Below are 21,746 nucleotides of genomic sequence, written 5' to 3'. Positions count from 1 at the left end.
CTTTACCCTTTCTATTTTTGTGTTTGCAGAGGGATATGATAACTATTTCACGTTGAAGATACACTATAGTGGTGTCTTCACCAAGTCACCTGGAAGGAAATACGTCGATGGTACTGTATCATACGTAGATGACGTTGACATTGATTTATTTTCAGTCCATGAACTCGATGACATGGTTCGAGAATTAGGGTACAAAGGTGAACAAACTCTTTACTACCATTTCTGTATCCCTGAATTTCCCTTAGACTACGGGTTATTGCCTTTAGGTAATGACCAAGATGTTCTTAAATTGGTTTCGTATGTCCCTAAACACAGACTTGTAAAGGTCTACATTGAAATTGGTCAGCCTAGGGTAGCTAGTTATTTTAAGTCTCCTTCCAAAGTTGTTATTGAGGAACTCGAACCTGAGAGTGTGTCACCGGAACTTAATAGAAAAAAACATTGTAGAAGAGAAGTAGGATCGTGTAGTAAAAAGCTTAAGTTAGACCACCATGCCAACCATGTTGTTGACCAGTCATAGGTAATAGATATGGATGAAAGTCAGGATAATTCAAAGACTATTGTTCCATATGTTATGTCTCAACTTAGCCAACAAAGTAATGTCATTGATGTGAATGAAGGAGTGATCATGGGGCACATAGATGAAGTGTGTAAGGGTAATTTAGGCAATCTTGCAGAGGAACCAATTTGTGAAGATATTGATGGACAACAAAGTGTAAGACTCGATGAATTTGAAGCATTTGCAGATGATTATTCAACTTATGAGGTTTTTAAACCACGGGGACTAAACATCAGATTTTGGGAAACCACATGGACCATTTATGATGTTTTTTCTTTTGTTTATAATATTGCATATATTAGTAATTTTTCTTCTGTAAATGCTTATATAAATTTGTAACTTTGACTTGTCTTTTTATATTAAAGCGCCCTTCTGTAAAAATAATCAAACTAAATTTTGTAATTTAAGCTTCCCTGTAGGAATATAGTGATTGAATGAGTATAAACTGATTATCTTTTTTTTTTCAATTGCAGGTGAATAATAACTTCCTTTCGGTTGGCAATGCAAACAGAGAAATTTTGGTAATAAAAACTTCACTTGCTAATGTGGCTTTTCTAATTTTATTTTTTCTCTGTTATTAATATTTCTAAGAAAAAAATCACACAAATAAACTGAAAGCCTAAGTGAGGGACTATATACAGTTACTGTATATAGTTACTGTTGTACATTCTAAAAATCACACAAATAAAAGTTGTCTCATCATCAATTCTTTTCTTTTTGTCAAATTCTGTTTTATTTTGTACATTTTAAAGTTTCATTTTTTTTATATAATTATTGTCTCAGGTATTCATTTTTAGCACAGGAAGATTTACAGATAAAATAGTTGTGGACAGCAAGGTCAATTTATTTTTTGTATTTGAGAAAACTGGTAAAGTAAACAAAAAATAGAAGCTGAATGTAAATTCTATACAATATCTATAGAGATGACATTTCGTTGCTATAGGTCTAGCTATGGGGACGACATGTCGTGTCTATAGGTCTAGCTATGGGGGCGACATGTCGTCTCTATAGGTCCAACAATAGGATGACAACTAGGAACCATCAAAAACGATATGTCGTCTCTAAAAGGTATCTATGGCGACGATATCTATAGCGACGACCCAAGCTATCTATTGCGACGGGGCTATAGCGACAAAGGCTATAGGGACGACTTGTCGTCATAACCACCTATAGAGACGACTTTCTATAACCTATAGAGACGAAATTTGTCGTCCCTATAGGTCTCGTTTCTTGTAGTGCCGGTACCCGTTCATGTTCAACCCTTATTGAGGGAATTTTCTGATGTTATACCGGATGATATTCCACCTAGATTACCTATGGTGCGGGATATTCAGCATTACATCGACTTTATTCCAGGTTCAACAATCCCTAACAAGCCTGCATATCGAATGAATCCTCGGGAGTATGAGGAATTGCATAGGCGGGTGACAGAATTATTGGACAAAGGGCTCATTAGAGAAAGTATGACCTCGTGTGCAGTGCCTGCGTTATTGGTTCCTAAGCATGGCGGCGCATTTCGTATGTGCATTGATAGTCGAGCTGTTAACAAGATCACTATCAAGTACCTTTTTCCTATTCCACGTTTTGATGACTTACTTGATCAATTATATGGCGCAATATTTATCTCGAAAATTGACTTAAGAAGTGGGTATCATGAGATTCTGGATGAGACCTGGGGACGAGTGGAAAACCGCATTCAAGACACGAGACGGACTGTACGAGTGGATGGTCATGCCTTTCGGCCTCTCTAATGCGCCGAGTACATTCATGAGACTCATGAATCATATTTTTAAACCTTATATTGGTCATTTTGTCGTTGTGTACTTTGATGATATTTTGGTCTTTAGCAAAACTATGGAGCAACACTTATCTCACCTTTGTCAAGTTTTTTTCTGTCCTGCGTGAACATAAATTATATGCTAATGGTAAGAAGTATCATTTTCTTGTTCATGAAGTGACTTTCTTAGGATATAACGTTTCTGGTAATGGGATCAAGATGGATGATTCTAAGATCCACTACGATTCATGTGATCCGAAGTTTTCATGTGTTGGCTTCCTTTTAACGTCGTTTCATCAAGAATTTTAGCACTATCATAGCTCCTGTCACCGAATGTATGAAAGGAGGACGTTTTTCGTAGACGGATGAAGCAACCACGACTTTTGAACTACTGAAACTTAAGGTAACACAGGCTACTGTTTTATCTTTACTTAATTTTAGTGAAGTTTTTCAGGTTGAATGTGATGCCTCGGGTGTTGGTATTGGTGGTGTTTTGAGCCAGAAGTCACGGCCCGTAGCCTTCTTTAGCGAGAAGCTTAGTGATACTCGTCGCAAATACTCTACATATGATAAAGAATTTTATGCGATCGTACGAAGTTTGGATACTTGGCGACACTATTTATTACCTTCTGAGTTTGTTTTGTTTTCAGATCACGAGGATTTGAAATACATCCAGGGCCAACACAAGCTTAATCCACGACATGCCAAGTGGATCGAATTGCTCCAAGCTTTTTCCTTTGTGATCAAACACAAAGCAGGAACACAGAATAAAGTTTCTGACGCACTTAGTCGACGACATTCGTTGGTTACTACTATGCAGGTACGCGTTCAAGGTTTTGATACCTTCCGAGACCTGTATAGAGATGATCCTACTTTTAAGGATGTGTGGCGTAAATGTACCAAGAAACCATTCTAGCAGTTTTCAATGCAGTACAGTTATTTACTTAGAGGGGCTCGATTATGTATTCCACTTAGTTCCCTACGTGATGACATTATATTAGAAAGCCACGCAGGTGGTCTCGCGGGTCATTTTTGTCGTGATAAGACCTTGGCTTTCATTCATGATTAGTTTTATTGGCTTCGCATGGAGAGGGATGTTAACCATATTGTGGAGAGGTGTCGGATATGTCATATCGCTAAGACTCAGGGCAGTAATGCAGGTTTGTATACCCAATTATCAGTTCCCAACGCCCCCTGGGAAGATATTACTCTTGATTTTGTATTGGGATTACCTCGTACCCAACGTCATAAGGATTCTGTGATGGTCGTGGTTGATCGGTTTTCTAAAATGGCCCATTTTGTTCCGTGCTCCAAGACGCTTGATGCGAGTCAAGTTGCTAAGTTATCTTTTTCTGAGATTGTTAAACTTCATGGTATTCCTAAAACACTCACTTATGACCGTGATGTGAAGTTTGTTAGTCACTTTTGGCGTACTTTATGGACACGGATGGGTTCTAAGTTGCAATTCAGTAGCTCTCATCATCCGCAGACCGACGGACAGACCGATGTCACTAATCGAAGTTTGGGTAATCTCCTACGAAGCTTATGTGGTGACAGCCCAAAACAGTGGGATCTTACTCTTCCACAAGTTGAGTTTGCATTTAACAGGTCAGTTAATCGTACGACGGATAAGAGTCCCTTTGTGGTTGGGTACGGTTTCAACCCTATCACACCCCTTGATTTGGCACCTATTTGTGTGACTGAACCAACTAACGGGGAGGCTGAACAGCAGGCCACGAGTATTCAACAGTTACATCAGCAAGTTCGCGAACAGATTCTTCATCACAACAAACAATATGCTGATCGAACTAATAAACATCGCAAGCGTGTTATATATAAAGAAGGCGATCTGGTGTGGATTCATTTGCATAAAGAGAGGTTTCCAGCTGGTCGTTTTGGGAAATTAAAGCGACGGTCCTTTTTGCATGCTCAAGAAAGTTAATGAAAAAGCTTACAAAATCGAGCTGCCTGGTCACTATAATGTTTCTGCTACTTTTAACGTGGCTGACTTATCACCTTAAAAAGGTGTGGGTGACAACTATCCAGACTCGAGGTCGAGTCTTTCCAAAGAAGGGGAGGATGATGCAGTTAATGACACCAACGACATTGTTTAGGGGTCGAACACGGCCTTTTTTTATTTTATAAGTCTTATTTTGAACTTTGGGATTTGTTTTCCTTTTTGGTGATTGCTGAGTTTTCTTTCCTTTTAGGTGGTTAGACTTATAATCGGTGTTTAGGGTTTTCAGAAAACAGGGTTTTTTTGATAGATATTTTTTTTTTGATTATTCTGATCAGCTAAAGGCGATTTTCCCAGATAGGGGAGTCGGTTATTATTTGTTCTTTCTTATTGTTTGGCCATAGATCCGGCACCAGTAATTCTTGAACTTAGTGGTACTCACCTCACACCAAGTAATTCTTTGTCCAGCTATATCTGAAAAACAAAATCCAACAATTACAAAGTAAACAATCTACTATAAGGAACAAAGTTAGCAAACAGGAAAAAATAAGAAATGGATTGAGCCAATTTGTGTGTAAGCAGATGAAAAAAAGCCTTTTTTTTGTTTAATTCCTTCTTTCAAACTTTTAGGGTTCATGAAGAGGAGATGTGAAGATGGGGTCGTGTAACAGGAGGACTTATGGAGCAACGGGAAGTAGGTCATCCACCTATCTCCTCTTTTATCAGGGTGGCGGAGATAACATGCTCTTCATTCTACCGATTTCAATTTCAAGGATGACGATCATCTGTTGAACGCACAAACATAGTTAAAAAAAGGGTTAATTTCGAACCAGAATATTAAAGGGTGAAATAGACAGATTTCATTTTTAGGGACATATATAATGCATGGATGAGAAAAAGACCACATTGTAGAAATAAAAATCAAACTTGGGAAAATAAAATGTCAAAAACTAAAATTTGTGAAATCAGAAAACAAACCTGGTATGTTGATTAAGTGAGTGAAAGGAGATGGTGACGACGGTGAGGACGTTGGGCATGTCAGTTTGTGCTGTGATTTAGGGTTTCCTAGTTGGATTGATGATCCTTCATTCTATCAGTTAACAGAGCTAAAATTATGTGGTTGTACAAGTACACATTTACCAACACTTGGACAGCTACCGTCCCTTGAGAGATTGTTTGTTGAAAGGATGGATGAGGTGAAGACTTTGGGTTTTGAGTTTCTTGCACCTGATGATTCTTTCCTTGGGATTTCATTTCCATCTCTTGAAGTTCTGAAGTTTATGATATGCGAGGTTCGGAGAGATGGTCAACTAATAATGGTCAAGACAATGAAACTGGTAGATGGTTTCCTCGTCTTCGTGAGATCTCTATAGCATACTGTGGGAGACTAGAAGAAGTATCAATTGGATTGATACCATCACTTCGGGTTTTAAAGATAGAAGAATGTTCCGAAGAGGTGCTAAGAAGCATGGTTAGTGTGTCTTCATCACTTGTTGCATTGAGCCTTTCGAATGTTGAAGGACTTACTCAACTACATAGAGAAATTTTAATGCAGCTTCGGTCAGTTGAAAATCTCAACATTGAATATTGTCATGGACTTAGACACTTGTGGCCGGAGCAAGAATGGAAGACATGCAAGATTTTTCCAAGTTTACAAACGTTGGAGGTAAGTCATTGTACAGAGTTGGTGTCATTAGGAGATAAAGAGATAATTAATATGGGGAGTATGAGTATCATGGAATCAATTAAAGAAGTGATGATTGTTCCAAATTTTGTAATGGAGAGTTACACTTGTCCACGTAGTGTTGAGAGGTTACGACTCTTTCAATGTAGTTCAATGACATCCTTCACCTTCTCAACATGGCAGGAGCACCCCCACCCCACTCCAGAGAAAGGTTTTGGCTTTCTTCAATTTTTTTGTCTAAGATATCTTCAGATTGGTGATTGCAAGAATCTAAAGTCGTTTCCTCATGAGCATTTGCAAAGTCTCACATCTTTGGAAGAACTGTTTATGCGAGATTGTCCAAGTTTGGATTACTCATTTCCTTGTGGGTTGTGGCCTCCTAATTTAAGTATCCTATCTATAGGTCGCCTAAATAAACCCATGTCAGAGTGGGGCCATCAGAATTTTCCAACATCATTGGTTAAACTAAGCTTATATGGCCAAAATTCAGGAGTGGTTTCACTTGCAGTGGCAAAATATATGAGGAATACCACTGATTCATCATCTTTTCTTCTTCCACCATCTCTAGTTTCTCTAGAACTTGAAGGTTTTATGGATGTAGAATCACTTTCAGAGGTCTTACAACAGCTACCATGTCTTAAACATCTTGATATTTCATCATGCTCAAAGCTTAAAGATCTGCCTGAGACAACTTCTACCCTATAAAGGTGTGATAGTAAGAGAGGTATGTAATCTCCATGACCATCACTATCTCTTACGAAAGTACTAAAAGTATAATGACAAATATTTATTTATATAATTATAATTATTTTTTTTTAACAAATATCAAGAGGGTTCTACAACTGAACTGTATTCCACTTTAAATTTTAAAGGTATTTTTATACTGAATCCGTTGGTATTCTGCTTCTGTTCTATAGTTACATGTCCTTTTATTGAACAAGCAACATAAGTTTTGAGAAACTTTGATCAGTTGTGTATGGTACGTCTATTTATAAATAATCTGTGAAAACACCTGGTATCTTTTTAGCTTTAATCTATGAAACATTTTTGCATAAAAATTCATAACCATAAGCTTGGCTAGCATATCAAATCTGTTTGACTTTTTACATCTAATTTCAGGCCATGTCATATTGGAGAAAAACCCTTAGTGCTGATTATCAACTTCTATTCCGATTAATCAATGTTTTCATAGTTGTTGCATTTGCTTCTACTCTAATCACATTGGTTTCACTTCCACACATGACAATCAAGGATATTGTCGATTGCATCCTCGCCTTCCTCCCTACTGGCTGGGGACTACTTCTGGTTAGTATTTTTGTCTTTACTGTATTTACAAAATTACCGCTCAGTGGAATTTTCTACTTGTCGCTGACGTGGCAGGTTTATTTACTTTTTAATTTGTTCCAACATTTTCAAAATACTACTTAATGAGACTCACGAAGAAGTTGTCTATGTTGATCGGGGAGAAGCATTAGTCATTCAACGAGTTTTAAATGTTGCAGTTTCTCAATCCATTGATGATAATTCCTGGCTCCGCAACAACATTTTCCGCACTAAGTGCACTTTCAAAGGTAAAGTGTGTAATATGATTATCGATGGGGGTAGTTGTGAGAACATGATTTCACTTGAAATGGTTGACAAGTTAGGCTTGAAAACGGAAGCTCATCCCGAACCGTATCAACTAACTTGGTTAAAAAAACGAAATGTTTTCAAAGTTAGTAAGCGGTGTTGGGTACAGTTTTCTATCTGAAAAAAATATACTGATGAGGTTTGGTGTGAGGTCATTCCGATGGACGCATGCCACATCCTTTTGGGCAGGCCATGGCAATTCGACCGGAAGACAAAACACGACGGATTCCGTAATACATATAGCTTCCAGAAAGATGGCGTGAATATCATGTTAGTTCCACTTGATACCAGAAAATCCCAAGAAAATAATTTTGCCCTTTATCTTAAACAGTCCGAGTTTGAAGAAGTGGCTAAATTCAGCCCGGTTGTGTTCGTTTTAGTAATCGAGGAGGCAAACGAGTTTGCACCACCGGTACCCGTTCATGTTCAACCCTTATTGAGCGAATTTTCTGATTTTATAACGGAGGATATTCCACCTGGATTACCTATGGTGCGGGATATTCAGCATTACATCGACTTTATTCCAGGTTCAACAATCCCTAACAAGCCCGCATATCGAATGAATCCTCGGGAGTATGAGGAATTGCATAGGCGGGTGACGGAATTATTGGACAAAGGGCTCATCAGAGAAAGTATGACCCCGTGTGCAGTACCTGCGTTATTGGTTCCTAAGCATGGCGGCACATTTCGTATGTGCATTGATAGTCGAGCTGTTAACAAGATCACTATCAAGTACCGATTTCCTATTCCACATTTTGATGACTTACTTGATCAATTATATGGCACAGTAGTTTTCTCGAAAATTGACTTAAGAAGTGGGTATCATGAGATTCTGGATGATACCTGGGGACGAGTGGAAAACCGCATTCAAGACACGAGACGGACTGTACGAGTGGATGGTCATGCCTTTCAGCCTCTCTAATGCGCCGAGTACATTCATGAGACTCATGAATCATATTTTTAAACCTTATATTGGTCATTTTGTCGTTGTGTACTTTGATGATATTTTGGTCTTTAGCAAAACTATGGAGCAACACTTATCTCACCTTTGTCAAGTTTTTTTCTGTCCTGTGTGAACATAAATTATATGCTAATGGTAAGAAGTGTCATTTTCTTGTTCATGAAGTGACTTTCTTAGGATATAATGTTTCTGGTAATGGGATCAAGATGGATGATTCTAAGATCGACACTATTATTAACTGGCCATCCCCCACTATGATTCATGTGATCCGAATTTTTCATGGGTTGGCTTCCTTTTAGCGTCGTTTCATCAAGTATTTTAGCACTATCATAGCTCAATGTATGAAAAGAGGACGTTTTTCGTGGACGGATGAAGCAACCACGACTTTTGAACTTCTGAAACTTATGGTAACACAGGCTCCTGTTTTATCTTTACTTAATATTAGTGAAGTTTTTCAGGTTGAATGTGATGCCTCGGGTGTTGGTATTGGTGGCGTTTTGAGCCAGAATTCACGGCCCATAGCCTTCTTTAGCGAGAAGCTTAGTGATACTCGTCGCAAATACTCCACCTATGATAAAGAATTTTATGCGATCGTACGAAGTTTGGATACTTGGCGACACTATTTATTACCTTCTGAGTTTTTTTTGTTTTCAGATCACGAGGCTTTGAAATACATCAAGGGCCAACACAAGCTTAATCCACGGCATGCCAAGTGGGTCGAATTGCTCCAAGCTTTTTCCTTTGTGATCAAACACAAAGCAGGAGCACAGAATAAAGTTGCTGACGCACTTAGTCGACGACATTCGTTGGTTACTACCATGCAGGTACGCGTTCAAGGTTTTGATACCTTCCGAGACCTGTATAGAGATGATCCTACTTTTAAGGATGTGTGGCGTGAATGTACCAAGAAACCATTCTAGCAGTTTTCAATGCATAACAATTATTTATTTAGAGGGGCTCGATTATGTATTCCTCTTAGTTCCCTACGTGATGACATTATATTAGAAAGCCACGCAGGTGGTTTCGCGGGTATTTTGGTCGTGATAAGACCTTGGCTCTCATTCATGATTAGTTTTATTGGCCTCGCATGGAGAGGGATGTTAACCATATTGTGGAGAGGTGTCGGATATGTCATATCGGGGCAGTAATGCAGGTTTGTATACCCAATTATCAGTTCCCAACGCCCCCTGGGAAGATATTACTCTTGATTTTGTATTGGGATTACCTCGTACCCAACGTCATAAGGATTCTGTGATAGTCGTGGTTGATTGGTTTTCTAAAATGGCCCATTTTGTTACGTGCTCCAAGACGCTTGATGCGAGTCAAGTTGCTAAGTTATGTTTTTCTGAGATTGTTAAATTTCATGGTATTCCTAAAACACTCACTTCTGACCGTGATGTGAAGTTTGTTAGTCACTTTTGGCGTACTTTATGGACACGGATGGGTTCTAATCTGCAATTCAGTAGCTCTCATCATCCGCAGACCGACGGACAGACCGATGTCACTAATCGAAGTTTGGGTAATCTCCTACGAAGCTTATGTGGTGACAGCCCAAAACAGTGAGATCTTACTCTTCCACAAGTTGAGTTTGCATTTAACAGGTCAGTTAATCGTACGACGGATAAGAGTCCCTTTGTGGTTGGGTACGGTTTCAACCCTATCACACCCCTTGATTTGGCACCTATTTGTGTGACTGAACCAACTAACGGGGAGGCTGAACAGCAGGCCACGAGTATTCAACAGTTACATCAGCAAGTTCGCGAACAGATTCTTCATCACAACAAACAATATGCTGATCGAACTAATAAACATCGCAAGCGTGTTATATATAAAGAAGGCGATCTGGTGTGGATTCATTTGCATAAAGAGAGGTTTCCAGCTGGTCGTTTTGGGAAATTAAAGCGACGGTCCTTTTCGCATGCTCAAGAAAGTTAATGAAAAAGCTTACAAAATCGAGCTGCCTGGTCACTATAATGTTTCTGCTACTTTTAACGTGGCTGACTTATCACCTTAAAAAGGTGTGGGTGACAACTATCCAGACTCGAGGTCGAGTCTTTCCAAAGAAGGGGAGGATGATGCAGTTAATGACACCAACGACATTGTTTAGGGGTCGAACACGGCCTTTTTCTATTTTATAAGTCTTATTTTGAACTTTGGGATTTGTTTTCCTTTTTGATGATTGCTGAGTTTTCTTTCCTTTTAGGTGGTTAGACTTATAATCGGTGTTTAGGGTTTTCAGAAAACAGGGTTTTTTTGATAGATATTTTTTTTTTTATTATTCTGATCAGCTAAAGGCGATTTTCCCAGATAGGGGAGTCGGTTATTATTTGTTCTTTCTTATTGTTTGGCCATCGATCCGGCACCAGTAATTCTTGAACTTAGTGGTACTCACCTCACACCAAGTAATTCTTTGTCCAGCTATATCTGAAAAACAAAATCCAACAATTACAAAGTAAACAATCTACTATAAGGAACAAAGTTAGCAAACAGGAAAAAATAAGAAATGGATTGAGCCAATTTGTGTGTAATCAGATGAAAAAAAGCCGTTTTTTTGTTTAATTCCTTCTTTCAAACTTTTAGGGTTCATGAAGAGGAGATGTGAAGATGGGGTCGTGTAACAGGAGGACTTATGGAGCAACGGGAAGTAGGTCATCCACCTATCTCCTCTTTTATCAGGGTGGCGGAGATAACATGCTCTTCATTCTACCGATTTCAATTTCAAGGATGACGATCATCTGTTGAACGCACAAACATAGTTAAAAAAAGGGTTAATTTCGAACCAGAATATTAAAGGGTGAAATAGACAGATTTCATTTTTAGGGACATATATAATGCATGGATGAGAAAAAAACCACATTGTAGAAATCAAAATCAAACTTGGGAAAATAAAATGTCAAAAACTAAAATTTGTGAAATCAGAAAACAAACCTGGTATGTTGATTAAGTGAGTGAAAGGAGATGATGACGACGGTGAGGACGTTGGGCATGTCAGTTTGTGCTGTGATTTAGGGTTTCCTAGTTGGATTGATGATCCTTCATTCTATCAGTTAACAGAGCTAAAATTATGTGGTTGTACAAGTACACATTTACCAACACTTGGACAGCTACCGTCCCTTGAGAGATTGTTTGTTGAAAGGATGGATGAGGTGAAGACTTTGGGTTTTGAGTTTCTTGCACCTGATGATTCTTTCCTTGGGATTTCATTTCCATCTCTTGAAGTTCTGAAGTTTATGATATGCGAGGTTCGGAGAGATGGTCAACTAATAATGGTCAAGACAATGAAACTGGTAGATGGTTTCCTCGTCTTCGTGAGATCTCTATAGCATACTGTGGGAGACTAGAAGAAGTATCAATTGGATTGATACCATCACTTCGGGTTTTAAAGATAGAAGAATGTTCCGAAGAGGTGCTAAGAAGCATGGTTAGTGTGTCTTCATCACTTGTTGCATTGAGCCTTTCGAATGTTGAAGGACTTACTCAACTACATAGAGAAATTTTAATGCAGCTTCGGTCAGTTGAAAATCTCAACATTGAATATTGTCATGGACTTAGACACTTGTGGCCGGAGCAAGAATGGAAGACATGCAAGATTTTTCCAAGTTTACAAACGTTGGAGGTAAGTCATTGTACAGAGTTGGTGTCATTAGGAGATAAAGAGATAATTAATATGGGGAGTATGAGTATCATGGAATCTATTAAAGAAGTGATGATTGTTCGAAATTTTGTAATGGAGAGTTACACTTGTCCACGTAGTGTTGAGAGGTTACGACTCTTTCAATGTAGTTCAATGACATCCTTCACCTTCTCAACATGGCAGGAGCACCCCCACCCCACTCCAGAGAAAGGTTTTGGTTTTCTTCAATTTTTTTGTCTAAGATATCTTCAGATTGGTGATTGCAAGAATCTAAAGTCGTTTCCTCATGAGCATTTGCAAAGTCTCACATCTTTGGAAGAACTGTTTATGCGAGATTGTCCAAGTTTGGATTACTCATTTCCTTGTGGGTTGTGGCCTCCTAATTTAAGTATCCTATCTATAGGTCGCCTAAATAAACCCATGTCAGAGTGGGGCCATCAGAATTTTCCAACCTCATTGGTTAAACTAAGCTTATATGGCCAAAATTCAGGAGTGGTTTCACTTGCAGTGGCAAAATATATGAGGAATACCACTGATTCATCATCTTTTCTTCTTCCACCATCTCTAGTTTCTCTAGAACTTGAAGGTTTTATGGAGATAGAATCACTTTCAGAGGTCTTACAACAGCTACCATGTCTTAAACATCTTGATACTTCATCATGCTCAAAGCTTAAAGATCTGCCTGAGACAACTTCTACCCTATAAAGGTGTGATAGTAAGAGAGGTATGTAATCTCCATGACCATCACTATCTCTTACGAAAGTACTAAAAGTATAATGACAAATATTTATTTATATAATTATAATTATTTTTTTTAACAAATATCAAGAGGGTTCTACAACTGAACTGTATTCCACTTTAAATTTTAAAGGTATTTTTATACTGAATCCGTTGGTATTCTGCTTCTGTTCTATAGTTACATGTCCTTTTATTGAACAAGCAACATAAGTTTTGAGAAACTTTGATCAGTTGTGTATGGTACGTCTATTTATAAATAATCTGTGAAAACACCTGGTATCTTTTTAGCTTTAATCTATGAAACATTTTTGCATAAAAATTCATAACCATAAGCTTGGCTAGCATATCAAATCTGTTTGACTTTTTACATCTAATTTCAGGCCATGTCATATTGGAGAAAAACCCTTAGTGCTGATTATCAACTTCTATTCCGATTAATCAATGGTTTCATAGTTGTTGCATTTGCTTCTACTCTAATCACATTGGTTTCATTTCCACACATGACAAATACTTCTGGTTAGTATTTTTGTCTTTACTGTATTTACAAAATTACCGCTCAGTGGAATTTTCTACTTGTTGCTGACATGGCAGGTTTATTTACTTTTTAATTTGTTCCAACATTTTCAAAATACTACTTAATGAGACTCACGAAGAAGTTGTCTATGTTGATCGGGGAGAAGCATTAGTCATTCAACGAGTTTTAAATGTTGTAGTTTCTCAATCCATTGATGATAATTCCTGGCTCCGCAACAACATTTTCCGCACTAAGTGCACTTTCAAAGGTAAAGTGTGTAATATGATTATCGATGGGGGTAGTTGTGAGAACATGATTTCACTTGAAATGGTTGACAAGTTAGGCTTGAAAACGGAAGCTCATCCCGAACCGTATCAACTAACTTGGTTAAAAAAAGGGAATGTTTTCAAAGTTAGTAAGCGGTGTTGGGTACAGTTTTCTATCTGAAAAAAATATACTGATGAGGTTTGGTGTGAGGTCATTCCGATGGACGCATGCCACATCCTTTTGGGCAGGCCATGGCAATTCGACCGGAAGACAAAACACGACGGATTCCGTAATACATATAGCTTCCAGAAAGATGGCGTGAATATCATGTTAGTTCCACTTGATACCAGAAAATCCCAAGAAAATAATTTTGCCCTTTATCTTAAACAGTCCGAGTTTGAAGAAGTGGCTAAATTCAGCCCGGTTGTGTTCGTTTTAGTAGTCGAGGAGGCAAACGAGTTTGCACCACCGGTACCCGTTCATGTTCAACCCTTATTGAGCGAATTTTCTGATGTTATAACGGATGATATTCCACCTGGAATACCTATGGTGCGGGATATTCAGCATTACATCGACTTTATTCCAGGTTCAACAATCCCTAACAAGCCCGCATATCGAATGAATCCTCGGGAGTACGAGGAATTGCATAGGCGGGTGACAGAATTATTGGACAAAGGGCTCATCAGAGAAAGTATGACCCCGTGTGCAGTACCTGCGTTATTGGTTCCTAAGCATGGCGGCACATTTCGTATGTACATTGATAGTCGAGCTGTTAACAAGATCACTATCAAGTACCGATTTCCTATTCCACATTTTGATGACTTACTTGATCAATTATATGGCGCAGTAGTTTTCTCGAAAATTGACTTAAGAAGTGGGTATCATGAGATTCTGGATGAGACCTGGGGACGAGTGGAAAACTGCATTCAAGACACGAGACGGACTGTACGAGTGGATGGTCATGCCTTTCGGCCTCTCTAATGCGCCGAGTACATTCATGAGACTCATGAATCATATTTTTAAACCTTATATTGGTCATTTTGTCGTTGTGTACTTTGATGATATTTTGGTCTTTAGCAAAACTATGGAGCAACACTTATCTCACCTTTGTCAAGTTTTTTTCTGTCCTGCGTGAACATAAATTATATGCTAATGGTAAGAAGTGTCATTTTCTTGTTCATGAAGTGACTTTCTTAGGATATAATGTTTCTAGTAATGGGATCAAGATGGATGATTCTAAGATCGACACTATTATTAACTGGCCAACCCCCACTATGATTCATGTGATCCGAATTTTTCATGGGTTGGCTTCCTTTTAGCGTCGTTTCATCAAGTATTTTAGCACTATCATAGCTCCTGTCACCGAATATATGAAAAGAGGACGTTTTTCGTGGACGGATGAAGCAACCACGGCTTTTGAACTTCTGAAACTTATGGTAACACAGGCTCCTGTTTTATTTTTACTTAATATTAGTGAAGTTTTTCAGGTTGAATGTGATGCCTCGGGTGTTGGTATTGGTGGCGTTTTGAGCCAGAATTCACGGCCCATAGCCTTCTTTAGCGAGAAGCTTAGTGATACTCGTCGCAAATAGTCCACATATGATAAAGAATTTTATGCGATCGTACGAAGTTTGGATACTTGGCGACACTATTTATTACCTTCTGAGTTTGTTTTGTTTTCAGATCACGAGGCTTTGAAATACATCAAGGGCCAACACAAGCTTAATCCACGGCATGCCAAGTGGGTCGAATTGCTCCAAGCTTTTTTCCTTTGTGATCAAACACAAAGCAGGAGCACAGAATAAAGTTGCTGATGCACTTAGTCGACGACATTCGTTGGTTACTACTATGCAGGTACGTGTTCAAGGTTTTGATACCTTCCGAGACCTGTATAGAGATGATCCTACTTTTAAGGATGTGTGGCGTAAATGTACCAAGAAACCATTCTAGCAGTTTTCAATGCATAACAGTTATTTATTTAGAGGGGCTCGATTATGTATTCCTCTTAGTTCCCTACGTGATGACATTATATTAGAAAGCCACGCAGGTGGTTTCGCGGGTCATTTTGGTCGTGATAAGACCTTGGCTCTCATTCATGATCAGTTTTGTTGGCCTCGCATGGAGAGGGATGTTAACCATATTGTGGAGAGGTGTCGGATATGTCATATCGGGGCAGTAATGCAGGTTTGTATACCCAATTATCAGTTCCCAACGCCCCCTGGGAAGATATTACTCTTGATTTTGTATTGGGATTACCTCGTACCCAACGTCATAAGGATTCTGTGATGGTCGTGGTTGATTGGTTTTCTAAAATGGCCCATTTTGTTCCGTGCTCCAAGACGCTTGATGCGAGTCAAGTTGCTAAGTTATGTTTTTCTGAGATTGTTAAATTTCATGGTATTCCTAAAACACTCACTTCTGACCGTGATGTGAAGTTTGTTAGTCACTTTTGGCGTACTTTATGGACACGGATGGGTTCTAAGCTGCAATTCAGTAGTTCTCATCATCCGCAGACCGACGGACAGACCGATGTCACTAATCGAAGTTTGGGTAATCTCCTACGAAGCTTATGTGGTGACAGCCCAAAACAGTGGGATCTTACTCTTCCACAAGTTGAGTTTGCATTTAACAGGTCAGTTAATCGTACGACGGATAAGAGTCCCTTTGAGGTTGGGTACGGTTGCAACCCTATCACACCCCTTGATTTGGCACCTATTTGTGTGACTGAACCAACTAACGGGGAGGCTGAACAGCAGGCCACGAGTATTCAACAGTTACATCAGCAAGTTCGCGAATAGATTCTTCATCACAACAAACAATATGCTGATCGAACTAATAAACATCGCAAGCGTGTTATATATAAAGAAGGCGATCTGGTGTGGATTCATTTGCATAAAGAGAGGTTTCCAGCCGGTCGTTTTGGGAAATTAAAGCGACGGTCCTTTTCGCATGCTCAAGAAAGTTAATGAAAAAGCTTACAAAATCGAGCTGCCTGGTGACTATAATGTTTCTGCTACTTTTAACGTGGCTGACTTATCACCTTAAAAAGGTGTGGGTGACAACTATCCAGACTCGAGGTCGAGTCTTTCCAAAGAAGGGGAGGATGATGCAGTTAATGACACCAACGACATTGTTTAGGGGTCGAACACGGCCTTTTTCTATTTTATAAGTCTTATTTTGAACTTTGGGATTTGTTTTCCTTTTTGGTGATTGCTGAGTTTTCTTTCCTTTTAGGTGGTTAGACTTATAATCGGTGTTTAGGGTTTTCAGAAAACATGGTTTTTTTGATAGATATTTTTTTTTTGATTATTCTGATCAGCTAAAGGCGATTTTCCCAGATAGGGGAGTCGGTTATTATTTGTTCTTTCTTATTGTTTGGCCATCGATCCGGCACCCGTAATTCTTGAACTTAGTGGTACTCACCTCACACCAAGTAATTCTTTGTCCAGCTATATCTGAAAAACAAAATCCAACAATTACAAAGTAAACAATCTACTATAAGGAACAAAGTTAGCAAACTGGAAAAAATAAGAAATGGATTGAGCCAATTTGTGTGTAATCAGATGAAAAAAAGCCTTTTTTTGTTTAATTCCTTCTTTCAAACTTTTAGGGTTCATGAAGAGGAGATGTGAAGATGGGGTCGTGTAACAGGAGGACTTATGGAGCAACGGGAAGTAGGTCATCCACCTATCTCCTCTTTTATCAGGGTGGCGGAGATAACATGCTCTTCATTCTACCGATTTCAATTTCAAGGATGACGATCATCTGTTGAACGCACAAACATAGTTAAAAAAAGGGTTAAATTCTGAACCAGAATATTAAAGGGTGAAATAGACAGATTTCATTTTTAGGGACATATATAATGCATGGATGAGAAAAAGACCACATTGTAGAAATCAAAATCAAACTTGGGAAAATAAAATGTCAAAAACTAAAATTTGTGAAATCAGAAAACAAACATGGTATGTTGATTAAGTGAGTGAAAGGAGATGGTGACGACGGTGAGGACGTTGGGCATGTCAGTTTGTGCTGTGATTTAGTGTTTCCTAGTTGGATTGATGATCCTTCATTCTATCAGTTAACAGAGCTAAAATTATGTGGTTGTACAAGTACACATTTACCAACACTTGGACAGCTACCGTCCCTTGAGAGATTGTTTGTTGAAAGGATGGATGAGGTGAAGACTTTGGGTTTTGAGTTTCTTGCACCTGATGATTCTTTCCTTGGGATTTCATTTCCATCTCTTGAAGTTCTGAAGTTTATGATATGCGAGGTTCGGAGAGATGGTCAACTAATAATGGTCAAGACAATGAAACTGGTAGATGGTTTCCTCGTCTTCGTGAGATCTCTATAGCATACTGTGGGAGACTAGAAGAAGTATCAATTGGATTGATACCATCACTTCGGGTTTTAAAGATAGAAGAATGTTCCGAAGAGGTGCTAAGAAGCATGGTTAGTGTGTCTTCATCACTTGTTGCATTGAGCCTTTCGAATGTTGAAGGACTTACTCAACTACATAGAGAAATTTTAATGCAGCTTCGGTCAGTTGCAAATCTCAACATTGAATATTGTCATGGACTTAGACACTTGTGGCCGGAGCAAGAATGGAAGACATGCAAGATTTGTCCAAGTTTACAAACGTTGGAGGTAAGTCATTGTACAGAGTTGGTGTCATTAGGAGATAAAGAGATAATTAATATGGGGAGTATGAGTATCATGGAATCTATTAAAGAAGTGATGATTGTTCGAAATTTTGTAATGGAGAGTTACACTTGTCCACGTAGTGTTGAGAGGTTACGACTCTTTCAATGTAGTTCAATGACATCCTTCACCTTCTCAACATGGCAGGAGCACCCCCACCCCACTCCAGAGAAAGGTTTTGGTTTTCTTCAATTTTTTTGTCTAAGATATCTTCAGATTGGTGATTGCAAGAATCTAAAGTCGTTTCCTCATGAGCATTTGCAAAGTCTCACATCTTTGGAAGAACTGTTTATGCGAGATTGTCCAAGTTTGGATTACTCATTTCCTTGTGGGTTGTGGCCTCCTAATTTAAGTATCCTATCTATAGGTCGCCTAAATAAACCCATGTCAGAGTGGGGCCATCAGAATTTTCCAACCTCATTGGTTAAACTAAGCTTATATGGCCAAAATTCAGGAGTGGTTTCACTTGCAGTGGCAAAATATATGAGGAATACCACCGATTCATCATCTTTTCTTCTTCCACCATCTCTAGTTTCTCTAGAACTTGAAGGTTTTATGGAGATAGAATCACTTTCAGAGGTCTTACAACAGCTGTGAGTGTAAACCTACTTGGGTGTGAACCTGCCATGAGTAGCTATACCACCCTCTTTTGTTGACAAATGAATGCCTCCTTTGTTGACAATAAGAACTCAAATGGCAACTTCGTATGTTCACATAATGAACACAATAAATGGTAGCAGTAGTAATTGTAGGCTTGTTTAAGTATAAATAGAGGCTCTAACCTCAGTTGTAAGACACCACAAAACAGAGAGTGTAGTGTGTAATACTTAGAGTAAGTATTAGAGGGTTGTTTCTTTTTCTTGTAATATTGAGCGTGTAAGCTCTTCTTTTTTGTTCTAGTTCTGAATAAAAGTGTGTTTCAACCCCAACAAGTGGTATCAGAGCTTGGTTAAGCTCCGGGGGAAGCATTCTCTATTTTTTGGTCGAAATTTTTTTGTCTCAAAAACAATTTCGGAGTACACCGTTGGAAAGGTCTCGTTCTGAGGATTCCGAAAATATATTTTTTTAAATTTTTTGACCACCGGAAGGCCTCCAAATCACCGGTCAAAGTTGGTCAAATCTGCTGGAAAAGTCGCCGGAAAAACCAGGGTTCGCCGGAGAAGACGACACTGTAGCAAGCACTGTAGCAGTGACATCAGCAGTGACGTCAACAGCTGACCAAAGTTCTGGAAATTACAGTTTAGCCCCTGTTCTTCCGGAAAGTGCAGTTTGGCCCCTGTTTTTCAGAAAAATTGCAATTTTGGTCCCGTTTTTCAGAAAAATTCCAATTTAGCCCCTGTTTTACTTCTGTAAAAGTTCTATTTGCCCCCTGAACTTCTGAAAAGTTCATATTGGTCCCCGTACTTCAAAAAAAAATATTCTTACTCGTGTATGCCCAAGTATATGCCAAGAATGACTACACCAACCTCGTCATCTTCTTAAGCCGGAGTTGAAAGTTTTCAAAGGACCGGGAAAGACGGTAGCGTTACGTTACACTATCCAATGCTCACGAAGATGAACTACGCGGTGTGGGCCATAAAAATGCGAGTGAATTTACAAGCACAAGGAGTATGGGATGTAATTAAAAATGCAGAAACGGACGAACGTAAAGATCGGATGGCTCTTGCGGCTATTTATCAAGCAATTCCAGAGGACGTACTTCTGATGTTAGTTGAGAAGGACACAGCTAAAGAAGCATGGGAAACGCTCAAGATGATGCACATGGGAGCCGATCGGGTCAAGGAGGCTAAAGCTCAAACCTTGAGAAGTGACTTCGAGGTGATCCGGATGAAAGACAGTGAATCGGTAGATGATTTTTCCATGAGATTGAATACTATCGTAACCGGTATTCGATCTCTAGGTGAAAAGATTGAAGAAATTACGGTTGTGAAGAAGTTTTTGCGAGCCGTACCGATACGATTTATACAAATCGTAACATCGATCGAGCAATTCGGAGATTTGAAGAATATGACGGTGGAAGAAGTTGTGGGTCGTCTTAAGACCCATGAAGAGAGACTTCGAAGCTATGGAGAAAAAGAAGAAGGACCTTCTCTATTGCTTACACATGCCGAGTGGGCATCTCGTTCGAAGCAAACTGGCGAGAGAAACTCGTCAAACACTTCAAGAGGACGAGGAGGACATGGTAACCGAGGCCGGGGACGAGGCCGAGGTCGTGGACGTGGCCAAGGAGGTGGTCGCGAGTACAATACAAATCGGAATGACCATAATCCTTCTCGAAATGATAAAAGTAAAGTCAAATGCTTTACTTGTGAACAATTTGGTCATTATGCTTCGGAGTGTCCAAACAAGATTCGAGGTGAGGAGGCAAACCTCACTCAAGCCAATGAAGAAGAGCCTATTTTAATGATGGCAAACTCACAAGAATATGCACACAAAAAAGTGTCTCTAAGAGAGAAGATTTGTGTTAATCTTCTTGCATCGGGAGAAAGTCGAGTCGAGTCTGAGGTATGGTATCTCGACAACGGTGCTAGCAATCACATGACTGGAGACCGCTCAAAGTTTCGGGAACTAGATGAGCACGTTACGGGCCATGTGAAATTTGGGGATGGTTCGACCGTCGCTATTTTGGGAAAAGGGTCGATTTTATTCGATAGCAAAAATGGCGACCAAAGACTCCTTAATGAGGTATATTTCATTCCAAGTCTAAAAAACAATATTATTAGTCTTGGACAAATGACGGAGGAAGGGAGTCGGGTCATAATGGATGGGTCGGATCTGACATTGTTTGACAGAAACAAAACTCTACTTTTGAGAGTTAAACGATCCCCAAACCGGTTATATAAAACTCCTTTAAGGACCGGTAGACCGACTTGTCTTTTAGCAACAAAAGACGAACCAGCTTGGATATGGCATTCTAGACTCGGTCATGTTAACTTTCTCGCCTTAAAGAAGTTGTCCGAAAAGAATATGGCAATCGGAGTCCCAAAGATTGAGCACCCAAACCAAGTATGTGAAGGGTGCGTTCTTTCCAAACAAACCCGAATTCCTTTCCCGGATCATGCAGTTTTTCGAGCTCAAAAACCTCTACAACTTGTTCATGCGGACTTATGTGGTCCGATCACACCTACGTCTGTTGGAGGGAGTAAATATTTTCTCCTTTTAATAGACGATTTTAGCCGGTGGATGTGGGTTTACATGCTATCGGAGAAGTCTCAAGCCTTGAGCGCTTTCAAACGGTTCAAGTTGATGGTTGAAAAGAATTCGGGTTATCAAATAAAGACACTTCGAACGGACCGAGGGGGAGAGTTCACTTCAAAAGAATTCT

The 21,746-nt window shown here is 39.2% G+C and overlaps 3 protein-coding genes across 3 annotated transcripts; all 3 read left to right on the top strand.

Annotated features, from left to right (window-relative positions):
- Positions 1–5,578: 5,578 nt before the first annotated feature.
- LOC145124412 (uncharacterized) lies at positions 5,579–6,682 on the top strand. The gene has a single exon (XM_079059738.1). The coding sequence runs from the start codon at positions 5,579–5,581 to the stop codon at positions 6,680–6,682; it is 1,104 nt and encodes a 367-aa protein (XP_078915864.1).
- A 5,120-nt stretch (positions 6,683–11,802) lies between these two features.
- On the top strand, positions 11,803–12,906 carry LOC145124392 (TMV resistance protein N-like). Its single transcript, XM_079059719.1, has one exon. The coding sequence runs from the start codon at positions 11,803–11,805 to the stop codon at positions 12,904–12,906; it is 1,104 nt and encodes a 367-aa protein (XP_078915845.1).
- Positions 12,907–17,986: 5,080 nt separating this feature from the next.
- Positions 17,987–19,754, top strand: LOC145124375 (uncharacterized). Its single transcript, XM_079059699.1, has 2 exons — positions 17,987–18,971; positions 19,510–19,754. The coding sequence occupies exons 1-2, from the start codon at positions 17,987–17,989 to the stop codon at positions 19,752–19,754; spliced, it is 1,230 nt and encodes a 409-aa protein (XP_078915825.1).
- Positions 19,755–21,746: the final 1,992 nt, after the last annotated feature.

The sequence above is a fragment of the Lactuca virosa genome, chromosome 1 (genome assembly GCF_052849685.1).
Source record: "Lactuca virosa cultivar CGN04683 chromosome 1, Lactuca_virosa_CGN04683_v6, whole genome shotgun sequence".
Lineage (NCBI taxonomy): Eukaryota > Viridiplantae > Streptophyta > Magnoliopsida > Asterales > Asteraceae > Lactuca > Lactuca virosa.
The sequence above is the reverse complement of the archived record's forward strand: the minus strand, read 5'-3'. Positions and strand labels throughout refer to the sequence as shown.